At 43.6% G+C, this 17,315-nt stretch overlaps 1 protein-coding gene and 1 pseudogene across 12 annotated transcripts in view; both read left to right on the forward strand.

Annotated features, from left to right (window-relative positions):
• The window catches only part of MAPT (microtubule associated protein tau), a 168,963-nt gene that overhangs the window by 94,915 nt on the left and 56,733 nt on the right, over positions 1–17,315 (forward strand). For 6 of the 12 annotated variants that reach the window (XM_036754303.1, XM_036754298.1, XM_036754301.1 and 3 more), the window contains 3 exons: positions 4,364–4,429; positions 7,464–8,501; positions 13,169–13,212. In XM_036754303.1, the coding sequence (XP_036610198.1) occupies positions 4,364–4,429; positions 7,464–8,501; positions 13,169–13,212 (1,148 nt within the window). The remainder of the gene's footprint in view (positions 1–4,363; positions 4,430–7,463; positions 8,502–13,168; positions 13,213–17,315) is intronic. The other 6 variants (XM_036754307.1, XM_036754306.1, XM_036754308.1 and 3 more) reach the window with 2 other exon arrangements.
• LOC118846108 lies at positions 3,610–4,042 on the forward strand (annotated as a pseudogene).

The raw sequence follows: 17,315 nt of genomic DNA on the forward strand, positions 1-17,315 counted from the left end.
CATTATTGTACTCCCTTAGGAATCTGTTCTTCTACCTTCAGCCATGTCACCTTGCCCTTCAGGATGACACCTTGAGGACAAAGCTGTTCTTCTCACTGGACAGTTCTTATTTCCATTGTGCTGCTTGTTGTTATCCAGTCATTTTCAGTCGTGTCCAGCTCTTTGTGACCTCATCTGGGGTTTTCTTGGCAGAGATACTGGAGTGGTTTTCCATGTCCTTCTCCAGTTCATTTTACAGATGAGGAAACTGAGGCAAACAGGGTGAAGTGACTTGCTCAGGGTCAATTGCTTATCAGTGTCTGAGGCCAGAATTGAACTCAAGAAGGTGAGTCTTCCTGACTCTAGGCTTGACGATCTATCCACTGTACCACGTAGTCACCCTAATGCTTGTACTCATTATATTTCTAGATATTTGAACACATTTATTTTGACAGAAGGAAATCAAAGTATTAGGTGGAATCAGGATCACATAAAATCGTATACCTGTGTGATTGCAGACAAGTTACTTACCTATCAGTGTATCAGACAATCCTCTGAGACTAAAGTTACCAACAAGTTGCTGATCTGTATTGATAGAGGGAGTTTTCACACCTGGAGTTCCCCCGCACAGGTGGTCATAGGTCTAAACAAAAAAAAAACTGGTACCACCTTACTAAAACTCATGAGATGTTTGTAGTTGAATGGCCTTAATGTAATTGGAATGTGAACCTTTTCAGTCTCCTGTGGTCTAGGTGAGCCATAACGGTGCTATACAGATACATAAGGGGCTGGCATGTAGCACTACTGAATCTCCCATCAGTCAGCAGCCCAGACCTGAGCCACCTACTTGCATAGAATTTTTCATTTTGAGATGACATTCCACCATGATTCTCCTCCTTCCCCACCTCCTTGTTGTCAGTGGGGTCTGTGCTTTTAGTAGTTTGCCCAGCAGTGGGGCTAGGGGATCTCACTAAGCCATCCACAAGCTTAACTAGCACAGCCTAGTACATCTACCACACGGACCATCAGGAGAGTTGTGGCCATCCAGTAGCCAAGTCCTTCATGAGAACCTCCTTTGGGAGAAAAAAAGTAGTATGAGCTCCTATAAAAGAGGAGCCATATGAACTGTATAAAACATTGCTCCGGATCACCAGAAAGGGAGAGGGAGAGGAAGAGAGAAACAGAGAGGAGTAAAAGAGAGGGAGTGGAGGAGAAGGAGAGAGAAAAGGAAGGAGAGAGAGGGAAGAGGAGGAGAGAAAGAAGGAAAGAGAAGGAAGGAAGAAAAGAGGAGAGGAAGAAGGAGAGAGGAGAGAAAGAAGGAGAGAGGGGGAAAGAAAAGGAAGAAGGAGAGAGAAGGAAAGAGGAGGAGAGGAAGTGAGATAGGGAGGAAGAAGAGAAAGGGGGAGGAAGAGGGAGAGGAGAAGAGGAAGGAGAGAAAGAGAAGGAGGACAGAGAGGAGAGGAAGAAGGAAAGAGGGAAAGAAGAGGAAGAGAGGGAAGGAAGAGGAAGAAAAGAAAGAAGGAAGAGAAAGAGAGGAGGGAGGAGGGGAAAGAGGAGTGAAAGAGGGAGAGGAGAGGAAGAAGAGAGAGAGGGAGGAGGAGGGGGGAGGGAGGGAGGAAGAGAAGAGACAGAGAAGTGAAAGAAAGGGAGAGGAGGAGGAGGGAGGGAGAGAGAGAAAAGAGGAAAAGAGTTGGATCTGGGAAAAATGCAAATAAAAACGACTCTGCAGTTTTATCTCCCTTCCAGCTAATTGGCTGAGAAGACGTAAGATGGGAATAATCATGGAGGAGTTGTGGAAAGAGGTCCTGTCCAGGCCGCCTTCTACTTTTCTCTCTTCTTCCAAGCCTCATCAGCTCCCATGGCTTCAATTATCATCTCTATGCAGATGACTCCCAGATCTATATCCATGCCTAATCTCTCTCCCAAACTCTAGTCCTACATCATCATTTATCTGTTGGTCATTTCAAACTAGATATCTCGCAAACATCTTAAACCCTTCATGTCTAAAACAGATCTTATCATCTACCAGCCCTCTTCCAAACTTCAGTATTATTGAGGAGAGAACCACAGTCCCTCCGCATGGTTTCATCCTTGACTCTTCACTCTCATCCCTCCCCCATTCCTAGTCACTACATCTATGCCTTTATATCCGCACATCTCTCACGTACTTCCCTTCCCTGTACTCACACAACCACCATCCGGGTCAGGCCTAGACTATTGAAGTGTCCTCCTATTTGGTCTCCCTGCTGCAAGTTTCTCCATACTCCAATCTGTTGTCCACTCAACTGCCAAAATGATTTTCCTAAAATGTACATCTGATTCTGTCATCCCTGCTCGCAGTCAGTAAACTCCGCTGGCTCCCTGTTACCCTGAGGATAAAACACAAAATCCTTTATTTGATGCTTACAGCTCTTCACAACCTAACTCCTTCCTACATTCCCATTCTTCTTCCTTTTCTTTTTGAGGCAATCTGGATTAAGAAACTTGCCCAGCATCACACAGCTAGTAAAAATCTGAGGCTGGATTTGAACCCAGGTCTTCCTGACTTCAGTCCTGGTGCTCTGTCCACTGTACCTTCCCTAGCTAGCTGCCCCCTCCAGCTCCCATCTCCTTGCCTTTCATCCATTCCTTCCTCTCCTTCACCTTTTGGAATCCTTGGTTTCTTTCAAGACTCAGTTCAAGCTCCATCTTTTTCATGAAGCCTTTCTTGGCCTTCTCCCCCACCCACTCCACACCCCCCCAAGCTGCTAGGGTGCTCCCTCCAGAAATTCCTCTGTATCCATTTTGCACATGAACTGTACATACTCCTAGGAATACATATGTATTTCTCCCCATTGCAATGTCCACTCTTTCAGGGCAGAGACTGTGTTTACGTCATAGTACCAGCCACATGACAAATATTTAATAATAAATACTTGGTGACACTAATGCACTGGTGCACGATGCACTTGAATTGGTCCGACCATTCTGGAAAGAAATTTGAAACTGTGGCTAAAAAGTGACTGAAATACCCATGCTGTTTGATCACTGGGAGGCTTCTTCCCCAGGAAGGACCGTGGCGAGAAGAACCTCATGTGCCCCACAATATTTACAGCCACATTTTTTGTTGTAGCAAAGAATTGGAAATGCCCATGGACTAGGGAATGACTATGCAGATTGTGGTACATGAACGTAAGGGGATGTGATTATAACATAAGGAGTAATGAAGGTAAAGAATACAGAGAAGAATCGGAAAACTCACAGACTGATACGCAGAGCAAAGACAACGATGGATGGAAATAACAGCAATACCAAAACAGAACTGAATGCTATTAGGTTACAATGACCAAGCTCAGCCCCCAGAGAAGATACTTCTCCTCCTGTGCCACACACACACACACACACACACACACGAGGAACTATGGGGGTGGAACACAGTTTATAATGTCAGACTTTTTCAATGTGTCCATTCATCCTGTTGGACTGCTTCCCTTACTTTTTTATTCTTTATTATAAGGGATGGCTTTCTGAGAGGAGGAAGAGGAGGAGGAGGGGCAGATTGGGAAATATGAGTGATGTAAAAATAAAAAGATAATAAAAATGGATTTTAAAAAAGAGACTAGCTTTTCTCTCGGCCCGGATGGCAGCAGCATGGGTAAGTGCCGTGGTCTTCATACTGCTTGAAAACTCCGAAGCCACAGGAGAGACCAAAAGTGGCATGACAAACAATACAAGAAAGCTCATTTGGGCACTGCCTTGAAGGCCAACCCATTTGGAGGAGCATCTCATGCCAAAGGGATTGTCTTGGAAAAAGTTGGTGTGGAAGCCAAGCAGCCCAATTCTGCCATCAGGAAGTGTGTGAGAGTCCAGCTGATTAAGAACGGCAAAAAAATCACTGCCTTTGTTCCCAATGATGGCTGCTTGAACTCTATTGAGGAAAATGATGAAGTTTTGGTTGCTGGATTTGGTCGAAAAGGTCATGCTGTTGGTGATATTCCTGGAGTCTGATTCAAGGTTATAAAAGTTGCAAATGTTTCTCTTCTGGCCTTGTACAAAGGCAAGAAGGAAAGACCAAGATCATAAAAATTGTGTGATGTCTTTGTAAAAAAAGAGACTAGTTTGAAGCTTTATTATTTTAAACTGCACTTTCCTCTATTGCTAAATTAAATTTAATTCATTAAACATTTTATTATTTTTAAGTGCCCACTACCTACCCAGTACTAGATACTTAGAACACAAGTTATCCTATTCCGAGGAAGACAGAGGGGTGGCAGTAAATGCTAACCCAGGTGGACTTTTATTTCCGACTTCTCTGCAAAAAGTACGAGTTGGTACTAGATGGTAAACAGTTGTTCCTTACATATATTGACTCACTATTTTTATTCTCTGTTTATGTGTTGACTAGCTGAAGAAGCAGGTATTGGAGACACACCCAACCTGGAGGACCAAGCCGCAGGAGATGTTTCCCAAGGTCAGTGGACTGTGCCCTTCTAGGAGACAGGATGGGGAAGTGGGAAGATGAGGAAGTTGGGAGACCAGATCATTATTTGGGACCAAGTAGAACAAGGACGTGGTAGACATTTCTCTTGAGGTTGATTCTCATCTTGAATTCTTAAGAGTGGCTCTTGACTTCTTAAGGATCCTCTCTCACTTCAATTTGGAGAGTTGTTTTATAAAGCAATTTTTAATGCTCCATCTAAGTAGTCATTGTGTTGTCAGAAGGCAGCTGCTGTATTTCTGTTGCTTTGGTGGGGGGGGGGGGAACGTGGGGGATGGGGAATGCCCTAAAAAAAAAGTGAATCATCCATGTAGGGCAGTATAAGTGGTACTGTATGGAGTCATTTAGTTTGTTACTGGAGGAAGACTTATTCCAGCTCTCCACCAGACTTTATTTTGGAATATGTTGTGTTCCTCTATAATCAAAAAAGGTAAAGTCCATAGAAATTCAGTTATGTACTTAAATAATTAAAAAATGCCCCCAAAAAACCCAAAACCCACACACCCCTGGTGTTTGAGAAAACCCACATCACATAATCAAGCATCAGAAAGGTTTCAGTAACCCAGTTTAGAACTGCTCTAGAATCCAGTTGTGTCAGGTCATAATGGTACAGATATGGAACGTTGTGCTGGCTTGGCTTACTATTCACTTTTCATCAGTTTCTGTGAGTCTTTCTGCTCTTCTCTGTATTCCTCCCATTCATTATTTTAGTATTTCCTAGAATGATTGGGCCCAGACTCTTAACAGCCAACTGTGGAAGCTTCTAGATTGCAATAGGACTGGAAGGAAGCCAATCTTGTACTTCAGAAAGCAACATTTTTTGTTTATTCAGCAAATGTTTGTTGTTTAATAAGGTGCCCATTAGGCCCAGGTCCCTATGGAATCTAGAGCTGGAGGGCGCCTCAGAGGCCAGCCTCCTCATTTTGCAGATGAAGAAACCAAGGCGCGGGGACTTGCCCAACTTCACATAGGCATATTGGGTGCCAGATTTGAATCTAAGCTCTCTGAATTTAGAACCAGTAGGGAAATTTAAACCACAGGATGACGCTCTAAGTCTGGGAGTAACTATGCCATCTTCCTGTGGGAGGGCTGAGGATACACTAGTATATTAAAGAATGTGGATTCCCCTAGAAAATAAACATACATTGGGGATGCCAAACAAACAACTTCCTCGCCATAGGACCTACATAGTCCAAACCTTTCGTTGACTTTGCTCTCCAAGCAGGACTGTTCAAGAACAGGCGATCCTCATCTTTTTCCAAGGTGCATGCTGCATCATCAAACCCCCTTCTCTTTCTAAACTTGGGGTTACCCACATGACAACCTCCAAAGCTGTTACCACGCAGGAAATCTCTCTTCTCTCACTAGAGCACCAGATTTTGTTAGTCTGCTGCCTAGATCATTCAAACCTCACCTCCCACGGGGGAGTTTGAAGTTCACAAATATTATCCATCAACTACCTTTTCAGGTTGAGTGGGCACCCCTGCAATGTGCTTTTATAGGGAATACATTAGAGCCCTGGCTTCTGTCATCTTTTAGTTGCAGAATGTCCACTTTCAGACTCTCTTCTCTTTTGTTGCCTGTAAGTGTAGGCAGCCAGTTTTCACATGTCTCTGCCCTAAGGCAGTCATTTCTAATTTCTACAGGGAAGAGAATGTGACTATACAGGTTTCTGCCACTCAGAACACAGATCTTCTGTGCCATACCTTGGTCTGTCTTCTAAATAGGAGAGAAGAGAAATGAAGTTCAGGAGAAGACCAAGCTGGTCAATGTACTCACTTTTGTCTTGAGAGTCCATCCTGAGTCCTCGCCTTGGAAGCAGCTCCATTCATTGAAAAACCCACCAGGAATTCTCTGTCCTGGTGCCCATAGGTTTATCCACACTGTCCCTGGTGAGGTGTCCCTCAGGTGCCTACAAATCTGTTCATACTCTATACTCTTATCAAGTTGGCTGGGGAATTCCCAAATTGATCAGGGAATCCCTAATCAACCTCCTCCCCCTTAAACTTAAAGTTTCAAGACTTGGAACTCGTTTATAAATAGTCTTTTGCCTTATCTGATGAGCCTGAATGTAAGACTTGTTAAATTGAAGTGCACTTTTGATCTGCAAACAGCCTTTATTTACTAAGGGTTCCTCAGCCCTTACCAATTGAATTAGAAATGTACAAAGAAGCACAATTTGTAAACTTCTTTGTCGGTTTCTGTTATAGATAGCCTTGGTTCAACTTTTAGCCATTCATACTCATAAAGTAAAAACTGGAAAAGGGTGTTATGATCTAGGGTTGAGATGCTTTGACCAAATTAGATAGGAATCACTTGCCCATTTCCTGCTCATGCTTAGATACAGATACAGATACAGAGATATATATATGTTTAGATATATAGCTAGGAGACATTCGCACATTTCTTCTCTCACTGGGCACAGAGACTCTTCACTAGGACCAAGTCACCACAGCTGGTGGAAAGAGCAGGGCAAGAAGGTGGCATGAGTAATTGAGTCCAAATCAACTGGCCTTGACCCTTTGCTTTTATCCTGGTGATGGTAGTATTTGGTATATATTATACATCTCACCGTGTCCTGGATTAAGCACATGCCCAGTTTGGTTCCTGCCTCCAGGAACATCAATGTACACATTATATAACATATTGATTATGGTTTCTAGGCCAGTGGGTAAACCTTATCCTATGGACCTACATTCAAAAAGGATCTCGAACAAGCTGTCCTGACCCAAGGGACTCATGTCATAGTAAGGCAAGCAGTCTAGGGCTGCTCAGAGGTTTAAAAAAATGACCATGGATTTGCTGCCATACTGTACTATAGGCAAGTTGCTAGGTACTTGTATCATATGGAAGCAGCATTCATACTGTTCATATTAGCTTCCATACTCCCAAAGGCTACAGCAGATAATGCTATGTAAACATCCAGCCATGCAGAAGTGACTTTCTTCTCTTTTACCATCAACATGCCCATGCTAACATTTTGCCATCACTGCCTCTCCAAATGCAGAGGAGTTCAGAGTCTCAGCAGAGTGTCAGAGGGGAGAGTCAGAGATCCTGGATTTCTCAGCCAGTGAGATTCAATCTCAAATACATCAGGTAAGCGCAGAAGAAACTTTTCAGAAACCACAGATGCCTTTGAGGAAGAAAGAACCTGAAGAGCCAGGGATGACTGTTCCCCTCGCCTCTCAAGATGGTTCAGTTTACTCAGAGGCACCCAGCCTGGAAGAAGGTATTAAGGAGGTGTGCCCAGCTTTAAAGCAGAAAGATGGAGGTAGAGCTGAGCAGAGTTTGACATCTCCCAAGCCTGCTGTGCTGGAAAGCTCAAAACCATCAGAATACTATGAGAATTTCAGGATGGGGGTTGAAGGCCATGAGGTCCATGAAAGCTTTCTTAGTGAACCAGGACGTTATGGTATTCAGGCCATTGGCCAAGATGCCATTAATATGCCTGGGGAACAAGTCTCAGATATGTCAGCAGGGTCTATACAGTCTAAAAGCCCTGGGGATTACCCATTGGTACTGCCTATGAAAGAAAGGGCTGTGGTAAGGGAGGATGATGAAGATCGTGACATCGATGAATCCTTACCCCAAGATTCACCTCTCCCTTCTCAGCTTTCTCCAAGACCAGAGAGTTTACAACCTCAAAAAGTATTTTTTCCTTCAATGGCTTCTAAGGAAACGGTTGCAATCCCTCATTTACCAGTGGAACATCATATCAAAATTCCTCTGCCAGATGATTTTCTCTCCAGAATTCCCCCAGAGATGCCAGTGATTGAAAATGACCTGCCTGCAGTAAGCCGGGTAGCAACTGAAGGCAGTGATGGACTCTCTAGTTTAGAATCCTCCGAGGGTATGTCGCAAGCGGATATCAAAGCTAATATCCCAAAGGAGCAAGAATTTTCAGAGTTGGGCCCTGAAGATACATTGAGTGGGGAGCCAGGGAGCCCAAGTGCCTCAGTAGAAGAGGATGCAAAAACGCCAGAAAAACAACCTGTACGTTCCCCACCTGGGAAGCAGCCAGTCAGTCGAGTTCCTCAGTTAAAAGGTGTGTGGCTTGCTCCACCCTCCCAAGCTCATGCATTTCCTAGTGACTTGTGTGGGGCAAGGCTGCTGACACCGTACCAATGAGCTTTCCAGCCCTTCCTTTGAAACCTGCTGCTTGAGAGACTTCCAGGGATGTCCGCTGTGAACAGACAGAGGGCGCTGCTGCTTTCACCCTCCCAGGGTCTCCACACACCCCCTGCTCCTGTCTCATGCTTGCCTGCCACTCTGCATGTGCACCACCACTTAACAGTTAATGCTTACTTCCCTTTTTTGTTCTTATGGTTCTTTTATTCGGCCACAGATGAGGGAGGGTGCTGCTAATGATGGTTGAGGGGGTCACACAACAATGCTGACTGGATCCAATTCCAATCCATGTTAACTAACCTCAGCTGGACACTCCCCATTAAAAGACAACACTTTCATTTTTTTTTATGTACTATCATGCTCCCCACAGAATCTGTTCCAAATCTTTTCTTAAGCCCCAGACACCATCTTCCCATCCCTCCAAGCCAATGAGCTAGCCCAATAAAACTAAGGATATCAAGGCTATCCACCATGGGCTCCCTCATCTCCCCTATATGACTTCTAAATTTTCATCTAGCCTCTCCTTCTTTGCTCTATTCTAGCCTATTCTAGAGGGGGTGATACTAGTTATATATTAATTGCTTTTGTTAATGAAAAAAAATGTCAGTCACCAAACAGAGATTGCTCCATGGGATTTGTGCAGTCAGTTGGTCAGAAACATCGAGATAGCTGGTGGCCATATTAAAGTTGGGACCTCAGTCCAAAACATAGTCTTATGGCAGGGAGGTAGCCTTCCAGAAGATTCAGGTTTCTCCTGTTCTTGAGGGGCCTCCCTCTGCTTAGTTTGGGGATACCCCAAAGTCTGATAGGATCTTACTTAGTCACTCATTCATCCATGCCTGTGTTAAGCTGTATCCTAGACACTATGCAGCCACACGCACACAAGAAAACGAAGACGTCAGTCTTCACATTCAGTGGTCCAGTGTTGATGTCTGCAAGTGAAGGGCCGCACAGAATGGGAATGTGGGTGCTTCTGAAAGGACAGAGCAAAGTCAGGAGGACTTAGGGAGATACATGGAATTCCTAAACGACCATCACCTTCAGCATTGGTGTCCTTCAGGGAGCGTCCGCTGTGTACCAGGCAATGTGCTCTGTGCTTTGAGGAGGGCAAAGATAGAGAAAGATGTGTTCCCTGCTCTCAGAGAACCTAGCCAGGGATAAGAGAAAGGGCAGAAATTACCCAGAAGCTGGGATGGTGCAACGCAAGGGAAGACCTAACAGATGGCTAAGGAAGTTCAGAGGAAGTAGAGGTTCCTTCAGGTTGGGGGTGAGGGAATTAAGGAAGGCTTCAGTGAGTACAGGTGGCCCACCCAAGCTAGGCCTTAAGGATATGCATAGGGATTGGACAGGCAGATCTGAGTGAGGAATTTGGGGGAGAAGAAAGGCATTGCAAGGAAAGAGGAGCGGCGCAAGGGGAGGCATGGAGGTGGGAAACTATAGAGTATACTAAGGCTGGAGAAGTGACTATGCAACCATTCTAGACACATCGTAATGGGTAATTAGTAACTAATGAAACAATCTAAATGTAATTAATGAAACATTAGTAACCAATGCAACATAGATGATTTATTAGCTAGGCATTCAAAAGGCATTCATATCGTTTTAGTTCTGGGGGACTCAGCAATAGCAATCATGAAAATAAAAACCACTCAAGTTTAGAGAAAGCCTGAAAGTTTGCAACGCACTCGACAGATCTCCTCATTTTAGCTTCACAGTCGCGCTAGAAAGCAGGTGCTACTGTTGTCCCCATTTTAGAGACGAAGAAACTGAAACAGGTAGAGGTTAAGTGACTTACCCAGCTAGTAAGTGAATCAAGCAGGGTTTGGACTCATGTCTTCCTGAGTACCATAGATGATTTGTTGCTTTTATTTTTTCCTGATTTGCCTTCTGAAGAGAAAGAATTGGAAGAAACAGGAGCCATTCCTATGCCTTTTGTTCCTATTCAACCATTAATGTGGCTATAGTCATGCTAATGTGTACCATGAACTGTACTTGGCACTAGAGAACTATGTGTGACCCTGCCATGTCAGGAATCCATGCCACGAAAATGACAGACTCCAAAAGTGAAGAAGAGACTGTGCCCTGAAAATCACCAGTTTGGTGACATGTTTTTGAACTCAGCTTTAGAGGCTTCTGGGAAAAGGAAGCCATATGAGAGAATGTGCAAGAGGAAGGCTCAAGCTGCATCTGATGCCAGCTTACCTCCCCCCTCCTCCAAGACTGTGGAGGGTTGTGGCCACAGGACAGTGGCCCTTGGAACTGATGGGATGTTTACTCCCAGCCCCAGCTTGCTCCCTGTTGAGTTAGGGGAAGAAGAGAGAGAAGGAAAGACAGAGAGAGGTCTGCCCTCCCCCACAACTGCAGCCAAAAGTGAGCAGTTTTTGTTCACAGTATTTACCTTCTAATTATGTCTCTCCCTACTTCACATGATCATATATATCCTTTGTCCAATTATAAACAACATAAATATAAACAAACAATTATAAACAAAAATCAAGTGGTCGCTAGATATTTTTCTGATATGATTAATGATGTCAGTGAATAGAGATTTGGGAAAATATTTTTATCCTTTTTGAGAGGTTGGAGACACATCTCTTCTTCATCACAAAAGGAAGAACATCCCATTTCAAAATCCCACTGGCAAGAGAGCCATGCCGTGGTCATACCCTTAGCTAATCATGAGATTTTCATAATCCCCTCAACCTCTATGAGATAATCCTTTGAGATAAACTGAGCCCCAAAGGGACTGACCTCCCATGAGGTACTATACTCTATGCAACCATTCTAGTATAAGTAAGGTACCAATTGTAGTGGGCAATTAATAACTAGTGAAACAGTCTGGGCATAGATGATTTATTAGCTAGGCATTCAAAAGAATGGGTCAGTGGACTCCCTAGTTAGTCCAGAGACCCCAAATATAGAATAAAGCAGATTTTACAACCCCACAAAAATCAAGTAAGTCCAAAAAGTCCAATTAATTATAGCAAAAACAATTAACCAGCATATAAAACTAGGTAATCTAATTTCTAATTGGAGCAAAGTTCAAGGGCTTTCCAAGTTGGGAGGGGGAAGGAGTAAGTTTCGGTCCACTTGGGAGGGGGGCGAGTAGGTTTCAGGGTCCTCTATTTATAAAATGAAAAGATGTTGATTAATTACATCCACCTGCGTGTATGAAACAATAGAAGGCTTATGTAATCTAGTTTCCCTTGGACGAATAGCAGAAAAGCAAAATGGAGACTGCGTGTGGCAGCAGGAGTCAGTGTTCAAAGATAGAATCCGATTGGTCCTTCAGAGTCTCACACCAAACCAACTCCATTTGTTCTTCATTTTATCTTTTCACCATCCATCCATTAGATGTCGGCACTAGAGTTTCCTTACACCCACACACCCTGCATTATGTCCATAGGGATATTATCCATTGCAGGTAGAGTTCCATCCCAGCTCTTACACATGGGGCACCCCTTTACTCACTACACGTGAGGCATGCCCTCATCACACCTGCTACAAGGAAAAGCGGGCAGGGAGCTGGCATCTAGAAATCAGGCACAACTCATTCTTCTCCAGCAGACATCCTTTTACATGTGGTCTTTAAGATGGAGTACAAATGCCTGGATTCTCTCTTCCTCGAAATCCCCAAAGCCAAGCTCAAAAACATGTCACCAAACTGGCGAACTCTGATGCAGTAATCTACCCTCTACTTAGGTGGTCCACTGGATCGAGCACCATACCTAGAGCCAGGAAGACCTGAGTCCAGATCCCGTCTCAGACTCTCCCTGGCTGTGTGACCCTGGGCAAGTCACTTACTCTCTGTTTGCCTCAGTTTTCTTGTCTGTAAAACAGGGATAATAATAGAACCCACCTTCCAGGGTTGTTGTGGGCATCAAGTAAGGTGATAATTGTAAAGTCCTTAGCACAGGGCCTGGCACATAGTAAGCACTCTGTAAATGTTAGCTGTAATTACTACCATCTTCATAGCAGTGATCTCTAAGTGGGCAGCCCAGGAGGCCGGGGTTACGTAGCATGAAAGGGAAACAATCCTTACCCCGCAGGAGCTTGCATTCTAATCAAGAATGGCACTGTACAGAATTTTTGATTTGTGGTGGGAGAGGTAAGGAGGGAGAGAGAGTGCATGGAAGTGATCTGTTCTGGGGGGAACTTGGGTGAATAACCTTTCAGGACTAAAGTTCCTCTGTTCCCTGTGTTGATTTTCTAGGCCCACATAATACACCTTTGCTTAATTGTTAAAAGTATGCTAGATGGTATTCAGTCCCAAATGAACTGTTCCATTAGGTGCCTCAAGACCACACCAGTGATAACAATCCAACTCCTGCATGCTCCTGCCATTTGGCCAACCTGTTCCTTCCCCTTTGTTGTCCCAGAGTGGTTATACCCCCATTGCTGCTGAAGTGTGAGACCTAACAGATCCATTAGGTTTCTCACGAACGCTGTCCAGTGCCACTTGGATAAAGCATGTGCCGCTGATGTAGGCGAAATGCGACTTAGTCCTTTTTATGGACCCGGGGACACGGGCTGTACAACCTCAAACTTGGGCCTCACATTCAATCTCATTTTATATTTCCTCAGCTCGTAAAGGCAGTGCAACCGGAAGTGATGAGAAGAAAGCCAAGGTAAGCTGACTGATACATATGTGAACATCTGGAATGTGAATCCCATTCGTCCCAAAAGCACTTAACTTTTGAGTAAAAAAATTCATGGATGTGTTGGGCAGATCTGTAATTCAATCTAAACTGTTATTATTTTTGATTTTGGTGTTAAGAAAGATAAAATAATTAATAAATAACTGGTGTTTACCTAGTGCCTTACCTATATTCTCCTGTTTGATCCTCACAACCCTGTGAGGTAGGTGGTGTAAGTACTGTTATCCCCATTTTACAGATGAGGCCTTGGAAGATTGTGACTAAGGTCACAGAGCTAGTTAGTGGCAGAGCCAAGACCTAAAGTTTGGGCTCTTTCCACTGTCATCTATTCCAAAGCAAGGTTTAAAAGCCTCCTCTGCAAATACTTGAAAAACACCTATCCCAGCATCCTAGTAAAAGACTATTAATGCTCGCAGTTGTAAAAGACAATTAGCAAGTATATGAATGGTGCTTCTGCTTGTGGTTTAATTACTTGTTTGTTCAAGTTGTGGGGGGGAGTAGGAAACAAAACATTGTTCAGAATCCTCCAGGCATGTTGGAATTTCACACACATTGCATGTCATGGCAAGGAACTGAGACCCAGCAAATACTGTCATGTGTGAACATCGGACAAGGTAACATAGAGATCACCAAAGTGAAGCAGAGATGGGGAAGAATTACCACTGACTGAGTGGGGCTAGTCAAGGAAGGCCTCTTGGAGGAGACAGGCCATGTGCCAGACCTAGAGGAACAGTGGATGCGAATTGATGGGCAAGTGAAAGAAAGTCATCCCAGGGAAGAAGGACAGCATAAGCAAAAGCATGGAATTGTGGGAGAGCAAAATGTGCTGAGGACAAGCAACAGATTGGTTTGGCTATACCACGAACTCCAGATTGGGGACAAATAAGAAGAATAGATTGGGAAAGTGTATGAGATTAAAAAAAAATAATTGATGAGGAGACCTTGAACGCCAAGCTGAGGAGATGAAATTTATTCCAATAGCAGCAGGGATCACCTGAAGTTTCTTGAGCGAGGGAGTGAACTGCTAAAAATACATTTACAACCTCTAGTCCTCAAAGATCACAGGTCATAGGAGAGAAAGCAAAAAGGGGGATGTTAGGAGTCATCTAGTCCAATCTCCTCATTTTACAGATCAGGAAACTGAGGCTCAGAGAAGTGATTCAGCCTGTATCACATCAGGTAGTAAGTGGCAGCGCTATGATTCTCTGTCTCCCTTTGAGGTTTGGGGATTTGAAAAAATATGGATTCAGTATTTCAAGGCAGCATTTTTCCGTTCAGTTCATTCATTTATTCAGCCTGCTATGATATTAAGTTATCTACAAAGAACAGTAAGATGAGATCTCTGTTCTCAATGAGTTGACAGTAGGATGAGACATTCTATCAATGAGTCATGTGGTTGAGGACACAACATTCTCAAGGGTAGAATGCAAAAGTAAAATAAGAGGTATAAATTAAGTGCTTCAGTTTTCAGAAGAGGGAGATAACACTTTGATCCAGGGGAGGTCAAGGAAGTCTTCATGGAAGAGAAGGCATTTGAGCAGGACCGTCTCCTCAGTATAATCCAAAACAGATCTGATTATGTTCCAATGCACCCATCATCTGTAACCTGGGATGTTAATAATCGACTGATTGACCCTCCCTACTTCTAATCTCTTCCCTTCTCCAAACCATCCCTTACACAGCTGCCAAAATAAGGTCACTAAGACTTAAGTGTAACCATGTCACTCCCTTCTCAAAACCTCCAATGGTTTCCTGTTCCCTCCCAATAAAAGAAAAAAGCATCAGCCTGGCAGTAAGATCTCCTACAATCTGGCTCCTTTAAAGCTTTGTTTCTCATTATTCCCCTTCACGCAAGCTGTATTCCGGCCAAACAGGGCTATGAGCATTTCCCAGACTCATTATGCCATCTCATGCCTCTGTGCATTGACATTTCCCTCCCTCCAGCAAGGCAGTTCCTCTTCATCTCTGCAGAATCTTGATCCTAATTCAAGACTCAAGTGCTACCTCCTCGATGCAGAGAGGGACAGAGACAGAAAAGGACAGAAACAGAGTATGTTAAAAAGAGGAAAGATAAATTAATAATGTAAATAAATTTAGAGAACTTGGGTGAGGGCAAGCACACAGGGGACTCTGAGATAGACTAGCTTCAATGTAGTATAAGCGCACAGGAACAACATAGTGACTTAAAAGAAGATGGAGATAAAAATTAAAAAGAAAAAAAAATGGAGGAAAACACAAGCCTAACAGTTATAAGTTTTATGAGGGACTAAGAGTGCCAAGCCTGGAGTCAGGAAGACTCATCTTCCTGAGTTCAAATCTGGCTTGCTGGCTGTGGGACCCTGGGCAAGTCACAAAACCCTTGTTTGTCTCAGTTGCCTCATCTGTCAAATGAGCTAGAGAAGGAAATGGCAAACCAACCCAGTGTCTTTGCCAAAAAAAAATCCCAAATACAGTCACGAAGAGCTGGATGTGACTGAAAAAATGACTCAACAAAGGAAGGGTTAAGAGTGTCCAAAAAGCTGAAGAGCAACAGGGAGCCAACAATGAGCTCTATTATGTTTAAATTTAAAAATAAAAATCAGTGGAAATGACAAGCGGTCCAGTTTGACTGGAGCACAGGGCTTGTGAAAGGGTAATAGTGGAAGATAAGACTAGGAATATTGGGCTGAGACCATATGATAGAGGCTCTCAATTACCAGGATAAGGAGTTGGGACTTTATTTGATAGGCAGTTTGATAGAGCTTTTTGAGTAAAACTACAGTGTGATCAGGACCAGCTTAGAAAGATTAATCCAACTACAGCGTGTAAAGATATCTCAGTAGTGAGAAACCAGAGAAAAGGAGGCCAGTCAAAAGGATATTATGGTGGTTTTAGGCAAAAAGTAATAAGAGTAAGAGCCAGGGCTATGGCAGGGGGACCCAGAGAGAAGAATCCTGGCTCTGCCACTAGTTAGCTATGTAACCTTGGGAAAGTCACATACATACAAGCACTGTCTCCACCCTGGTGCTCTGGACCTCAGCCTCTTGATCTGTTAGATGACTCTAAGCTCTCTCTCTGCTAGCTCTCTGGCATCCAGTAGTTATGTGATTTTCTACGTTGCAAAAAATAACATCAAGAGGATTTATCAAGTAATTGTATGCTGGGATTGAGGGAACGAGGCATCAAAGATGGCACTATAATGATATCATGAGAAAAGAGCTAGTATGTAGTCAGAAGACCTGGATTTGAAACTTGGCTCTGCTCCGTTATACAAATCCCTGGACCTCAATTTCCTCACCTGTAAAGCGAAGGTATTAGACTCAATGATCTCTAATATCCCCCTTTAAGTTCTAAATTCTGCCTTCCTAATGACCCTGTTATTTTGAACCTGAGTGACATAGAGCGTGATGGTACCATTAATGGATAAAGAATTTGGAAGTAATAACAGGCTTAAGGAAGAAGATATGTTCAGGTTTGGACATGTAAGGTTTAGGTTCCAGGGGAACGTTCAAGTAGAGATGTCCAGTATAACATTAGAAATACAAGTCTGAAAGTTAAGAGAAGCATAGGCACTAGAGAATAGGTGGAGGAATTGTCTGCATACAAAATTGAAGATCATAGGTATGGATGAAATCATCAAAGGAAATACTGTAGAAAGAACAGAGATCTTGGAACACTGAGGAAATTAGGATTTAATGTTGGGGGCGGGGTCAAGGAAGAAGAGGAGTCATCACAGATGGAGGAGGAATAGAGATAGAGCCACTTGGAGAATGCGGTGTTATGGAAGCCAAGGGAAGAGAGAATTCCTAGAAAGAGGGATTTGTGTCAGATAAATAGAGGTGGTCAAAGGAGATGAAAACTAAGAAAAGGCCCATTGGATTTGGTTGTTAGCAGGGCATTAATGGCTTTTGAGAGCGTAGTTTGTATAGAATATGGGTAGAGGGGAGGCCACAGAGAGCCTTCTCTCATAAGAGAATGAAAGGTGAATGAGCAGACAAGAAGTGGAAGCAGTGAGAACAGAGGTTCTTTAGAGAAGTTTGCTTTGGGGGCAACTCTGAGGGTCCAGCTGGGGTTCAATCGACAATGGGGCCAGT

This window comes from Trichosurus vulpecula, chromosome 4, assembly GCF_011100635.1.
Source record: "Trichosurus vulpecula isolate mTriVul1 chromosome 4, mTriVul1.pri, whole genome shotgun sequence".
Taxonomy (NCBI): Eukaryota; Metazoa; Chordata; class Mammalia; order Diprotodontia; family Phalangeridae; genus Trichosurus; species Trichosurus vulpecula.